This window comes from Lepisma saccharinum, chromosome 2 (assembly GCF_977018435.1).
Source record: "Lepisma saccharinum chromosome 2, izLepSacc3.1, whole genome shotgun sequence".
NCBI lineage: Eukaryota > Metazoa > Arthropoda > Insecta > Zygentoma > Lepismatidae > Lepisma > Lepisma saccharinum.
The window spans coordinates 210,168,530-210,183,483 of NC_139230.1; the positions used below are offsets into that span (position 1 = coordinate 210,168,530).

Below are 14,954 nucleotides of genomic sequence, written 5' to 3' on the forward strand. Positions count from 1 at the left end.
ACAATTATACGTATCCCCTTTCGAGAATCCTGGGCACGCCACAGATATCATCCTTCAAAATTTGTCAGAAAATTTATTGATTGGGTTGGTGTTTTAAGCCCCCTTCATGCACCGTAAGGCTAATCGGGACTCGACATACAGTTTAAAGTGGGATCGGAACCACCATGTTCCTCCACCGGATATCGAATCCGGGACCCTTTGATTAGAAGGCGATGACGCTACCACTAAGCCATCGGAGAGGCCAAAAATTGGCAGAATAGCGAAGTAAAATAAACCAAATCAATTATTTTCAAATACTTATTCAAAGTTGCATGGAAATGCAACAGGAAGACAATGCTGAGAGAACCATGCTTTGGGACAATCCAACGGATGATAATTAATTTGAGGTCACAGGCGCAGGGCATTATGAGAAATCTGGCCGAAACAACGCGTAGTGAGAAGTGGGAAGAAGTGTCCTTCTCTTCATTGATGGTGCCATCCAAGAATTCGCATGGACTGGAAAACCACGGAAAAACTTGACTAGGGTGGACGGTTGCGGAATTTGAACCCGTGACCACCGGAATACGCAGCCATCCACTCAACCAGTTGCCTAAATTAACCCTGGCGTGAGATGACATAGAAGGAAAGGGACCTTCACTAAAGGTATCATCGCAGTATTCACATAGGCTGAATGAGGCAAAGCACGGGAAACTTCACCCAGAACAGACAGCCGGTGGAATTTGAACCGACGACCTTCCTAATACGAGTGCGTAACTCGTATTAAACCTCGAACAAGGTCAGGCACCTGGTGACCCATTGGATGATAAAGAAAAAATAGAGTTTACTGAAATCTTCCTGCTCCACTAGTCTCCCCAAAATAGACAAGGGCCTAGGATATACTCCTACACTCTATCCCGGGAATCTCTGGAGCATGCCAAGGAAAACAAGTATCTGCGCAATTAGTGACTCGAGAGGGCTCGGCCAATGAGGGGAAGTGAGTGCATGAAGAGGAAAATTCGGCTGCAGAGCCGAGCGGTTAGCAGCAGTACGTACTGCTATGCTTCGCCTACTCGTTTTCTCCCTTTCTCTGCCGTTATTCGAAGCCTTGCTCCACAGATTACCGGGACAGAGTATAGCTGGGTAAACCTCGACGACGAAAATGAATGTAACGACTACAAATCTGAATACCTAATTCTGGATTCGAATCCGGATTTCTTTTAATCTATGTCCAGGGATATTTATGTTTGTATACAGCAACTAGTACAAATGATACAACAGAAAAGCAGTTTCGTGTAATATTACACTTTTTGATAAGGCTCCCAATGCAATTATGTCCAGTGCTGGTAATATGACCACCCTCGCTCCGCTGCACTTGGTTCGTCACGAAATTTCCATATTGCGCCGACATATTATACAGACATTTCCCTAGAGAAAACCTGGGATTATTGTTGGTGGCGAAGAGTGCGTTAAACACCGTGCAGTCGCCATTTTGTGGCGTTTTTTTTCTTCGAAAAATACATCTACTTCGCTCTACCATAAACATTTACTTATTTTAAAGTCCAATAATGTAAAATGTTGCATTATATGTAGGTTGTATGCTTTTTTGAAGTACATTTAAAAATCATCGTATCGCAAGCTACACCTCTAACAAATTGTATACCGAATAATAGAAACAATTATACTAATAAAAGCAACAACAACAGCTGGGATAGGCAAAACTGTTTTGTATACCCTTGCTTTCGCGGCAAGCTTCACTAACCACTACATTTTTTGAAGAAGGATCGTGGTTGATTGATAAAGCTTAAGCCAACTCTGTGGCGGAGTGGTCAGTGCAGCGCGCTACGGTGACAGGGGTCCTGGGTTCGAATACCGGCCTGGGCATTGGTGTTCTTTGTGGATGCCCCTTCATCACTTTCATCATATCATCACTCACCCTCATCTTCGCGATTAGCCGAAAGTGGCAGAAATGCGAAGTAAAAGAAAACAAAACAATCGATAAAGCTTAACATAATATATGCAAGGGGATTGATATCCACGGAACAAACACACATTTTATCCAGTAGGGCAAACAACACTTTCCCAAGGAGAACAATGCTTTATTTTCAATTTTTTGAAATTAAATTATTTTACATTCGACGTAGATAAGCACAATGATTAGAGTGAGAATTTTCACCACTCATTTTCCAGAGGGTGGGGCAAGTGTCCCCCTTGATGGTCACGTCCGCCTCTGGAATTAGGCAAACGTGATTACATAACCCTCCCTTTTATTTATTTGTATCCCTTTTCCCTTTTTCTGGTTTTCCAGATTCCGTCCCTCTTTGTCAATCGTGGTCTATTTTCTTGCTTACCTTTCTTACTATTCAATATTCCTTTTACTAATCTTTCCTTCGCTTTTCTGTCTCTTTTTCTCTCTAGTTTCTTGTATTTCTCCATCTTTCTTTCTTTCTCTCTCACTCACATACCATTTATTTTTCTCTGTATCATGCACGAGTTGGATTGCGAGATATATTGACCATGGGCGCCCGCAAGAAGGTGGGCATTCGCCCCCCCCCCCCCGAGATATCTGGGAAAAGACAATGTAATTCGAGTGGTGATATTTGATTATAAATAATACTGTTTTCTGTGACGTGCAGACTGTAAGTTATAACAATTACTGCCATGTCGAACAAAATGAGGAAAGAACGTTTTCACTACAGGCATTTCAATCATCTTGACGGCCGTAACAAGGGATTTGCAGGACATGAATTTTTGATTGGGACAGGATTGGGAAGAGAATTTTTTTTAATCCCGTCGATTGGGACTAAAAAAATTATCCATTTCCGGACCAGTTTCGGAATGGAAAACTTTCGAAATTTACGGACGCGGTGAAAATCTTGAATTCTACACGTTATTTTCTACTCCCTTAAGCAATTGTTTTTGCACTTCTGGAATAAAAACAGTTAATTTCAAGAATTTTTTTCACTTTTAGCGCAAAAAATACTATTAATTAACCACTTACCAATACGATCCTTTGGAATTTGTCGACTGTTCTGGATCCCGAAAAGTCGGAAATCATTTCCCCAAGTCGGCATCTGAGTCCGATAATTCACGCGCCGTCATTTTGAATTACTTTTTACACAGTAAAAACATGAATAATAGGTTACATGAAGGAGATCAGATTAAGTGGTCTCTGTTTGATATCTGTGCATGGTGAAAAATTACAAAAAGATACATAATTGTTCATCATCAAAGTGATAGATGTTAATGGAAAGGATGCAATGCGAATCCAGTTTCTATTTAAATAGTGGAATCAAGTCGGAATTTGTCAAAACCGCCAAGGCATTTTCACTCGATTTTATAATTTGTAAAATATTATTATTAATAATAATAATAGTAGGTAAAATACAAGATATATGACTGAGAGGCAAGATATGAAATCTTAGTCTGCCCCCCTGAGTAAAAATCCTGCACCAATATTTATTTCCAATTTCTACTATGTGAGGCGACGTATGATGCACGAGCTGTATTGAGAGACCACGATCTCGACCACTACGGAGGTAATGTAATCAGCACCATGCTCCAGGCTCCTTTACTCCCGGGGTTGTTCACAGAGATTTCACTGCCGTGATCCGCCATCTTTCAAAACCTGCTTCCTAGCGGACAAATGCATAACTACAGGACATTGCCTATTACGAAATACAATTTTGAGAGTGTCCCTATCAATCGGTGCGGTAATAAATACCATGTGTTACATGACCTGGCCAGAAAAATAATATTGATTGATGTATTAATTTGAAAACGTTGGGTGCGTCAGCGTGTAGGCTATTTCGCATCCGCCACATTATACGGGGTCCAGCCCCTTATCGTAACTAATATCAACATCTGTCTCTGAGGACAAAAATATCTTTACTTAAATAAAAGCCGAAGCTGTAAAGGGGCGCTCAGCACATTGAAGGATAAACCCGGAAGAATATACTGGCCGGAGATCCAGACGCCAGAGCTTCGTTAGCCTGCAACATTGCAGTTACCGGGATGCACTACGTGGAAGTGAGAAGGTCATCCCAGAAAAGTAATATTGAAACCCGGACAATCATTTTGAATAACCCTGTACATGCACGTATTCTCATTACAATTTTGAATGAGGAAAACGAGAATTTTCTCGGAGGAGTACACAGTGAGGGTTTGTTCTAGGCAATCTATTGAACGGAAAAGAATAAGGGAGAGCAGCGAAGAGAACGAAGGTCCTGTCCCATGCCCTTCTGCTTCCCTATTGAGGTGCCGCCACCACATGACGGCTGCCTGACAGGTAAAACGAAGATACTGGAGCGGAAACATTCTGGATTCCGATACTCAAAGATCAACCTAATTTGATCCTGTCAGCGTAAAAGACAAGGCAGATATCGATAAATTGTGTTTACTCTCGACGACCATGCGGTTCGGAGACATATGAAGTAACTTATTGCTTGGCGAACGAAGGAAAGGCGTATAGACCTGATCGAACGCAAGAGTGTTGGAAATTTAAGATTTCCGGACGCAGAAAGATTTTGATTTGAGTACATTTTTGTTATTTAGCGCCGCTTTTATTCCACTTTTGACTTATCGCGACGATCAGGATGAGTGATGACATGATACGATGTGAGCGACACTCACAGAGAACACCCATTCACAGCCCGGGATTCGAACCCGGGACCGCTGGTGTCTTAGCGCGCTGTGATACCAAGGAAGAGATTACGTTGCGTAATTTTTAGATTTTCCAGTTTTAACCAGTGCCATCGAGAAACGAAAAAGATGTCAATTTTCTCAAGTACCCAGAAATATGGAGTATTACAGCACCTTTTCGACATTAGCTTTAAAAACAAAACCTCCGCTATTTTTGTTTTGCAAAATAAAAGAGAATATTTTTTTTAACTAGATTATGGATAGGGAGATTAGCCCTCCCCTGTCCCTGTTCCGTACGACCTCGGCAAACAATACGGTGGCTAAAAAGGCTTAACTTTGCCATGATAAATAAAATACGTAATAAATAAATAAATACGATCTCTCTCCTACGTTCGTTCTTTGAGAAACACTGTTCTCAATCAATGCTTTCCAATTGCCCGTGGAACAGAGCCGTTCTTCCAAACTGTATGTATGTATGTACACATGCATGCATGCATGTGTATACACACTCACCCCCCCACACACACATACATACATACATACATAGAGTGCCACACACGTAAATTTGCCGTTGCGTAGAAACGAATTTTCGTTTCGTCTCCCTCTCTCTTAGCATCACGTGTTCTACCCTGCTCGAAAACCTTCGCTATTGTTGCCATATTGTCATTCCATTCCTGGACACACTCGCGCAAACTTCATTGAAAACAATTGAACAGCGCTCCAGCTCGCGGTTCCCACCGGTCAGCAGGGACGGCAATGTGGCAATATAGCACGGCGTAGTCGTTGCTTCTTTTATGCAGTGCATGTTCATTGGCTAGCTAGTAACTAGTGTTGCCAACTGTAATAATGAAGCACTATTTCTGTCACGGAAGGGGAAAGCAGGTAAAGTGGCGGTGAGTTTTGTTGGATTGGAAGCACCATATTTTTATTTTATACTAAGTATTTGACCGGTTTGACGTTGTGTGCGTGTATTGCGTGTGTGTATGTAAAAGTGTGTGTTTGCTAATGAACGTTAAATTCCATAATGCCTCCAGTTCTGTCGAAGTTGAAATCAAAAACCTTGCATAGCCAAGCTCGGGAAATTCTAAGCAATTCAACTCTGGCTCCGGCAGGTGTTCTTGTAGAAATTGCATAGAGGAGGCTGTCATTTTTGCTGCTTAATGCGATACATATTGTTTTCTGTGTTAAAATTGCCATGCTTTGATGGGTGACCAAGTTCATAGCAGGGCCGGCGGAAGGGGAGGGCGAACCGAGCGGCAAAATTTGAAGAGAAGAAAAAAATAAGCCTATTGAAAACTGTGATCGAGCGAGATATTCTTTTGCGCTGAATAGTATTGAAATAGCATAAGAAGTCTCATTATTTATTTTATATTTGATGTTTTAGTTAGGAATATATTGATTTTCAATTTTCCGTTGCTGCGTAATGACCGGGGGGGGGGGGGGGTCGAAATAGAGCGGCATCTACTGCCACCTCCCAGGGAGGCAAAATGACTAGCGCCGGCCCTGGTTCATAACAAAAGAAAAAGCCGCGCAGCTTATCATCTAGTGGCAGTATATGTACTTGTTATTGTTGTCGAAGCCGGCATCCTTTGTAAATGTACAACAAAGGCAACCGACTGTCACAGATCTCAGAGAGGAAATAATAATACTGTTTGAGGAGGAGTGTTATGGTGCAATTGTAGCGGTTTAACACGTTGGCATGTTATTATCTGCCGTTGCAGTTCCATACCAGTGTATACGGGTTTTGGGAGTGAAAAGTTAGAACGCCACCAGTGCATTAATGCAATGAAAAATAATATATACGTATATATTTTTTTTATTTTGTTTGAAATCACTCAAATAAGGAATCGTATGAAGAAGTCTTCTTTGCAGAATTTTTGGTAATTGTACTTATGTGTTAGTTCATATTTTGCGAATTTTTAGTCCATATGTATGTAGCTACATACAAAGCCACTTGTTAGTACATATTAATCCTAGTCCTGGTATAATGCATGACGTTTAAAACTCAACGTTAGATAGACCTGAATTCTCTAATTTTATTGTTGTACGTAACAGCTGTGCATCGGCGCACCGCAGCGATTTTTCTATCTGCTCCATTAGCAACACTGCTTCTTTAGTTCTGCCGCGCATTGCACGGCAGAATTATCTGCGCTGGACTCTACACACACATACATACATAAATACACACACATACATACATAAATACACACACACACATACATACATACATACACATACATACATATATATACACACATACGTACATACATACATGGCCTCCTCCATGGCGCAGTGGTATGTCGACGCCTTGTAATGAAGGGGTCCTGGGTTCGATCCCCGGTGGAGGCACATATTGGTTCGGATCCCACTTTAAACTGTAGGTACAGTCCCAATTAGCGTTACTGTGCATAAAGTGGACTTAAAACACCAACTCAATCAATATATATATATATATATATATATATATATATATATATATATATATATATATATATATATCAGTGGTCGGAAGTAGCGCGGTACTTGTAGCGTCGCTACTGTAGCTTGCTACAAAATTCGTAGCTGTATCTGTAGCGGCGCTACATTTTGAAAATTGTAGCTGTAGCTGTAGCGAAAATTTCGCTACAGCTACATTTCTTCTCTGCATTATGAGGAAACTTTTGAAAGTGACCACAGCGTTAAAATAAATCGACATTAACGCTTACTTTTGGAGGAGGTTCATAAAGACAGTCTATTACATGGAAATACTTATAATCTAGATTATAAATATCTTGATATCTCAGATTATAGGCATCTGCGTACTATATATTTAATTAGTATAGAATAAATCTAATATCCAGATAACTAAACTGAACTGGCATATATGAATATATTCTGGCTAACGGCTACGTTATTTTAGCTGCATCGCTATTTTGGGAAGAAACATGCCTCGTTTGTGGCAGCCCTAAAAAAAAGCCTCATTTGAGCCAGCCCAGGAACAAATCCTGTTGATATCCATGGTGTAAGAAGCAGGTAAATGTCATTAATCTCTGTGTAAAACACAACTTGCAGCGCAAAAACGAGCGATCCAGTCTTCACTACAATGACAAAGCAATAGTGCCAGCAATCAATGGTTCAGCATTAATCATTGTTAGCATATAGGATCTCACCAGCAAGAAATTATTGTTACAATAATGATAGAAATACACTTTCTGGAATTACAATTATTTTCGACATAATATTTTTTTCAGAAATTTTAAAATTGCAATACGTTTACAACACTCGAGTTTACACACCACTTTCCTCAATATATTTTATGATATTGTAAAAAGTATGTACGAGATATTGACTTTTCTGCAGAAACGATAATTTTCTTTAGTTAATATATGTACAGTTTCCAAATGTATGTAATTCTTCTACTTTTACGTCGCTTTTCTGTACCTTTTGCTAATCATGGCAATGAGGATGAATGGTTTATTTTGTTATTATCTTACCTAGAGTCGCTTTCTGCCACTTTTGGCTAATTGTGAGAATGAGGAAGAATGGTGAATGATGATGATGAGCAGTGTGGGGAATGGAGGAGCAGGAGAATCCATCCTCCCAACTAGGTGTCTTTCCTAGTTTTTGTTTTGAGTTCACTTTATGCACAGAGACGAGCTAATCCAGACTGGATCTGAAGCACTAGTGCCTCCGCCAGGTATCTAACCTGGGACCCTTTGATTACAAGGTGGCAAAGTTTCCACTGTGCCTTCAGGGAAGCATTCCCAACTGGAAACTTACATAAACCATATCTCCACCTGTCGCTCATTTAGCTATACCAAAGAAGCACCCCCTAGCTATCCGCAAAGTTAGAGCAAACATCTAACGAATTACGGTCGTATAACGATCTCCGATCGTATTTTCCAGTAAGTACAACTATCATACTAGGGGCTTATTTTGAATATTTTTGTCCTTGTTTCAAGTTTTTTTTTCTTATGCAGAAGTAGCGCAAAAGTAGCAAAGTAGCGAGTAGCGCACATGAGTAGCGTAGCGAGCTACTTTTTATTTAGTAAATGTAGTTGTAGCTGTAGCTAAGCTACATTTTGGAGAAGTAGCGGCAGCTGTAGCGAAGCTACTTTTAAAATGTAGCGTTCTGATCACTGATATACAGGGTGTCGCAAAACTCTTTCAACAACGCTTGGGTGCTGGTAGATATCATAAAAACAAGTAACTTTTCCCTATAAAGTTTACCTCGAAAGCGCTTAGTTTCTGGGCTATAAGCGCTTAAAATCTATCCTGTACGTATGCAACCCAACACAGCAAACGCTTGCTCTGACATAAATACCAGGGGCGCGTGGCAGGGTTGCCACTAGCGTTCCTCGTTAAGAGAGACGACTTGAGAACAACAACCTGGGAGTCTTGCCTGAGCAAAATCCAAAACATTAATGATACTTGCTATGTTGTAAGAAGCATTGACAGTATTTATAAACTGACCAAGACAAATAATGGACAGACTGAAATTCAAGATTACTCATTCTAAAATATCTCCATAATTGATCGATTGATTTGGTTTATTTTAATTTGCTTTTCTTCCACCTTTGGCTAATCGCGAAGATGAGGATGATAGCTATGATGAAATAACAAATTACACCATTGTCTAGGCCAGGATTTAAACCCGAGACACCTGGCGCCTTAGCGATCTCTGCTAACAACATCACCACGGAGTGTTTCGTGTATCATGCAATATCAACAATTGCAAGGTACACGTGAGATACGGGAAATCCACGAACGAACAAATGTAAACATGATGTGTTTGCTGCCTCGTTTCGAACACGCAGACTGTATTGTTATTAAAATTTATTTGAAAATTATTCCTATCTGTGCTACTTTTATTGCTAATCGTGTTCGTCCCTTTAGGCATCCCCGATGGCGCAGTGGTAGCGTTGTCGACTTGTAATCAAGGAGTCCCTGGTTCGATACCCTGTGGAGGCACATAGTAGTTCGGATCCCACTTTAAACTGTAGCTCCAGTCCCAATTAGCCTTACTGTGCATAAAATGGACTTAAAACACTCAATCAATCAATCATATGGAAATAATTGTAAGGCTCTTTTAATTTTAAACCTTGGAAAGGGAAGTTGTTATGTGACAGTGGCACATTCAAGAATGGATAGGAAAAGTGGCACGTGCTGTATTGCCGGTTTTTCAATCTCTTGAGCAACAATCGCACAAAGAGAGGATTAACCAAGGATAAAGAAAGAAAGAAATAAAAGAGAAGGAAGGAAAGAGGCAAATAAAAAGCGGGAGAAGGAGAGAGATTCGGAAATAAAGGGAGAAAGAAAGAGAGAAAATATCACAATAAATAGAGAGAGAGAGTTAGGAAACAGAGGATAGAATAGGAGAGAGAGATGGAGAAACAGTGGAAATGAAAGGGAAAGACGAAGAAAGGGAAAGCCAAAGAGAAGGAAAGATAGAATAAAAAGCAGAAGAAGAGAAGGGAAAGTAGAGAATAAAACAGAGTAAACAATATGGTCCATTTCGGAGCCTTTGCGGACAAAATTTTCTGGCGATGCCATTGCTTTATTATTCTAGACGTCAGGGTCTCGTTAGCCTGCAAGGACAGGGAACGAACTCTCAAGCTTGAGGATGAAACGATTGATTCCACAAATGATTGAAAACAGACACATGGACATGGATAGAGCTAACAAAGAATGTTTTGTACTTACCGTCCCACTCTTCCTGTGGCCTGTAAACGACCCTGTAACCTTGCAGGATGCCATTGAGCTGGTCCACGGGAGGAGGCGACCACAGAACCAAGAGACTGGAAGAAGACGATGTTGTGCACTGCACTTGGGTTGGCGGTCCACTAGGCACTGGAAGATAGAAGATATTGCTTGATACGACACTTGATACCAGTATAACATATGATAACATTAAATTCTTGTCAGCGGCATTGAACGCAACAATACAAGTAAATGAAACGTCGTATTAGACGGTTTGAAAACGCCAGTCTCTAGCGTGCTAGAAAGTCAAGGTTACTAGATTCACATCCTGAGTGAAGTTTGGGCGTTTCATCAAGTTTGTTCCTCTGTCCATTTTATCTCAATATACTTTGATATTGAGCTAAGAAGTAGAAAGACACGTAAAATGCATGTAAACCTCTGCGCATGAAATGATCAGAAAAGCAAAGCCTGAGAAATTAATCCCCATTCTTAATTACTACAACATCCAGTCAGCAATAACTGTTAGAAACCATTTCATAATATACAGTGGTGTTCTCAAGGGGGTGATGGGGGTCATAATTCCCACCTTGGCCCAGTATTCCTAAAAAAGGAACGTTGAAGGAAGGTAAAGATGGCTAAATAAGGGTTGACTACTAAAAGAAGTATACTTAACCCCTTTTCAAAAATCCTAGGCACGCCACTAATAATACAGAATGAGAATTTGCACTTTAGTTACTACATTAATATTGCACAAATTTAATAGCCAATTGCAATTTATCTGTAATTAATACAACAGAAAAGTAAACACACATATGCTAAAACGAGATTATGAACCTATTATTTCCACACGGAAATGTCGAAACAACAATGCATAATTCATATTTAATGTAAGAGACAAGATCAAAATAAATTTAAATTGTCATTTTTGTATAGAATAACAACAAACCAATTGCTTTGTACAAGAAAAAATGACTATAATTGGAAACACAATTCAAATTAGCTGTACCGTCACCAGCAATAGAAATCGGACATCAACCTGAAATACTCGCTTCCCTGCAAGGTTTTGTGTGTGTTGTCTAACTCTAAGGAGGTGAGAGAAGTTGCCGTTAAAAATTTGCTACTAAAATCCGCTTATCGCCGTAGAGTTAGTCAATACCCATAAAGCCTTGCAGGGAAGTGAGTATTTCAGGAGCTAGGTGTCCCATTTTTATTATAGGTGGCTGTACGTACACACAAAACCACTTTATGGAACTTGTATAGCAATGGTGGTACAATTGAATACACAGACACACGCTGCAAGCAACACAAAAGAAACTTAAAATCATTTACACCTTTGACAATAGTGCCCAGAATTTACAAATTTTCTAAGTTATTCACGGCTGAGAACAATATGCTAGTATATGCTGGGCCATAAAATATTCAGAATTGAAAGTACTATTCTGAATGAACATATTTATATGCTTGCTATCTATGTTTACTCTCCACATACTCACCATCTTCGTCAGTTGTGGCCGTGACTTCCTGACTCCTTGGCCCAGCTCCTGCTCTGTTGTGAGCCTGGACGAAGATCATGTATTCGGTAAATTTCTTGAGATTCGTGAGCATCGTCTGCAACATACCAGGTATCACATCCACCGAAGCATACAAGAAACGGTCCGTCGAGTTGGTAACTCTGTATCCAACGTAGTAGCCTAAGATTTCACCATGAAGCAATTGTCTGTCTGGCGGCTGGAACGATAACATCAGTGTTTATTTTAATGCAGATTGTTTCCACGAATATTATCTCCGAAGTTTTGCACACCGCAGGTTTTCTTTTAAAATACACTTCCAGGCTTTCAAATTAATCTCTATTTTAAACCCCTATCACACGGAACTGGATTTCTAGTTGGAATGCTCTAGTTGACGCTGGACTGGCTACCCATTTGCTAGTTTTCGCCTCACACGGTACTTGTTATACCGTACTTGTCGATAGTCTTTCGTTCCCATAATGGCGGCCGCGCGAGATGTAAACAACGTATCACTTCACACTTTTAAAATACGATAACTATCCAACCGAGAGGAACATCGCATTGCATTAAATGGTTTCAGGTAGAGAAGAAGGGCGCTGATAAAATACATACTTTACAACGTTTACTATACACGTATGGAAGAATATTTTAGCTTTTTCAATTGTAAACATGCCTTTCGTGTTGTATGCACTCGGAAGCCACAGACAAAAAAAGGCTACTTTACAAACTCACAGAATATCTTCACATGGCCAAACTTTGCTCTGATTGGCTGTTCCATAGAATCTAGTCGAAGAAGTTAGTAGCAATTAGAACATGTCCTATTCCTCAAAACCAGTCAGCCAGGCGGCCATGATTACTACCCAGAAAGTCAGTTCATCGCCAACTAGGGCATTCCAACTAGAAATCCAGTTCCGTGTGATAGGGGCTTTACTCTATAACAGAGAGACAACGTTTAGGCACGTCAACGTCTGAGCACCTTCATTGTTCGTTGGTCTGGTTACTCGACAATCTCATCAGCAACATCCTGAATAATGCTGGATTGTTTCCTCATGGCCTGATTTCTTCAGTTTTGAGAACAAGTCGAAGTCTGATCAGGCGCGGATCCACGGCGAGGGCGGTAGGGGTGATCACCCCTCCCAACTGCTAGTTTTTCGATTATTATTATGCATAATATTTTTGAATACTCAAATGATCACTAAAGCTGAACAGGCTAGAGAATATTGCTTAAAGTTGGATTTAAGCCCACTTTATGCCCATGGTAGACTAATCGGAACTGGGCCTACAGTTTAAATTTGGATCCGAACCTCGGTGCCTCAAAAGGGGATCTAACCATACACACCTTGAAATAATAGGTTTTTGTCTTCTTTGTTTATTCACTTCACTCCTAATATCTGATCGTTCCGTTTATAGTACCAATGGGAGGAATTATGATTACGACATACAATAATAACAATCTATTCCAGCCCTGGACCCTATTTTTGCAAAATAATGTTCTAATCTCTAAAACATGAAAGTCAGCTTGGTTGCTGTTTACAGTACTATGTACTGTTTATGTAAGCACTGCAGGTGTAGCTTCTTAGAATTGATTCTCGATGAGGTGAGATACCGGAGTTAAATTCGCCCCTCCCAACTTCTGGATCCACCACTGAGTCTGATAGCCTCATGTCAGTCAGAACGGCATGGCGTGTGTGAAAAGCAGTTCACATGAACACTTTTCCAAAATGTCTCTTATCATAACGCTTCAATTTGAATGTAGTCTAAACGGTCGCTACGCAAGATCTTATCTGACTCATTTACTCCAATTCCAAGGCAGAACTTCTTTAGAACAGGGGCAATCTAGCCAGCAATCTCACACACACTATACACTGAAGTCTAGATTACAGCTGAAGCAACAATTGGAGTCTTTGCATCATACCCCTTCTCATACACGGCGTGCAAAACTTCTGAAACTACCCTCGTATTTATACATAAATGTGATACAGATGTTGGGTAATTATAAAGATCAGAAATGGCAAATTTCAAATTGAAATGCTACAAGGAGGCATGACATTTACCAAAAGCAACTTGTACAGTGGGATCCATGAATATCACCGTGCAAATTGTACATCACCATGTTCGTGCACTTTATTTGACCCAATAAGAGCTTCAAGAATTAAAAGAAAACTCAAAACAAGATGTTGACAACTTCCGCACCAGCATACATAAAAATCCATCTCTTAAAAACACATTGGAAGTAAGAGAAAAATTATTGAAAATTCATGGACAATTTGCATAGTAATTCTCATGGATATCACTGTACATGCAAATGCAATGTTAAATCAATTAGGAAATGTAGCTTTCCTGGCGACGTGATTCGATTGATTGATTGAATTGGTGTTTTAAGTACACTTTGTGCACAGTAAGGTTAATCGGGACTGGACCTACAGTTTAAAGTGGAATCCGAACCACTATATGCCTCCACCGGGTATCGAATGCGGGACCCCTTGATTACAAGGCAACGACGTTATACCATTGCGCCATCGGGGAGGACCTGCTACGTGATTCGAACAAGCGTTCTCAAGTTACCAGGAAATCATGGAATATTTGATGATGATAGCTACGTACCAATTCGTCTAGATAACGCAAACAAGTATTTCTAACAATTTGAATATGAGTATGTAGTAATATAAAATTTAACAGAGCACAAATTGTACAAACACGGACATAAAAGGGGGGGGGGGGTTGCTAAGGGCACCTTCTGAGATCTCCAAGACGACACTCCAAAATCCGGTTGCATGCCTTCTCATTTGCAATAATTGCCTGGGTGGGGCACAGGGAGTGTTTTCCTTTGTAAAAGATGCTGGAAATGGTAGAGCATGATATTCCCCACCCCTGCCTAGTTAGCCATCAACTTTCCAGGTGGCAAACGACTTGTATTATGTTCCCTATATAGCACAGTTTAAAATTATCAATATTAATTTACATCCCGAGTCGTACAAAGTGAACATGTCCCTGTGTACTTAACGATCAACTTCTCATGTGGAAAAATTTGGGTTATGTTTCCCACAAACAATATTACAAACCACTTTCCGATGTTGTTTGGTCTTCAAACTACAACTGTCAAGGAAACAATACATACATACATATTATATATAAACTACTGACCTCCGT

At 40.2% G+C, this 14,954-nt stretch overlaps 1 protein-coding gene across 2 annotated transcripts in view; it reads right to left on the bottom strand.

Annotated features, from left to right (window-relative positions):
• Positions 1-14,954, bottom strand: part of LOC145984293 (cell adhesion molecule Dscam1-like) — an 875,949-nt gene that overhangs the window by 63,926 nt on the left and 797,069 nt on the right. For both annotated transcript variants that reach the window (XM_083117935.1, XM_083117934.1), the window contains 2 exons: positions 11,790-12,024; positions 10,300-10,446 (listed from right to left, as the gene is read on the bottom strand). In XM_083117935.1, the coding sequence (XP_082974061.1) occupies positions 10,300-10,446; positions 11,790-12,024 (382 nt within the window). The remainder of the gene's footprint in view (positions 1-10,299; positions 10,447-11,789; positions 12,025-14,954) is intronic.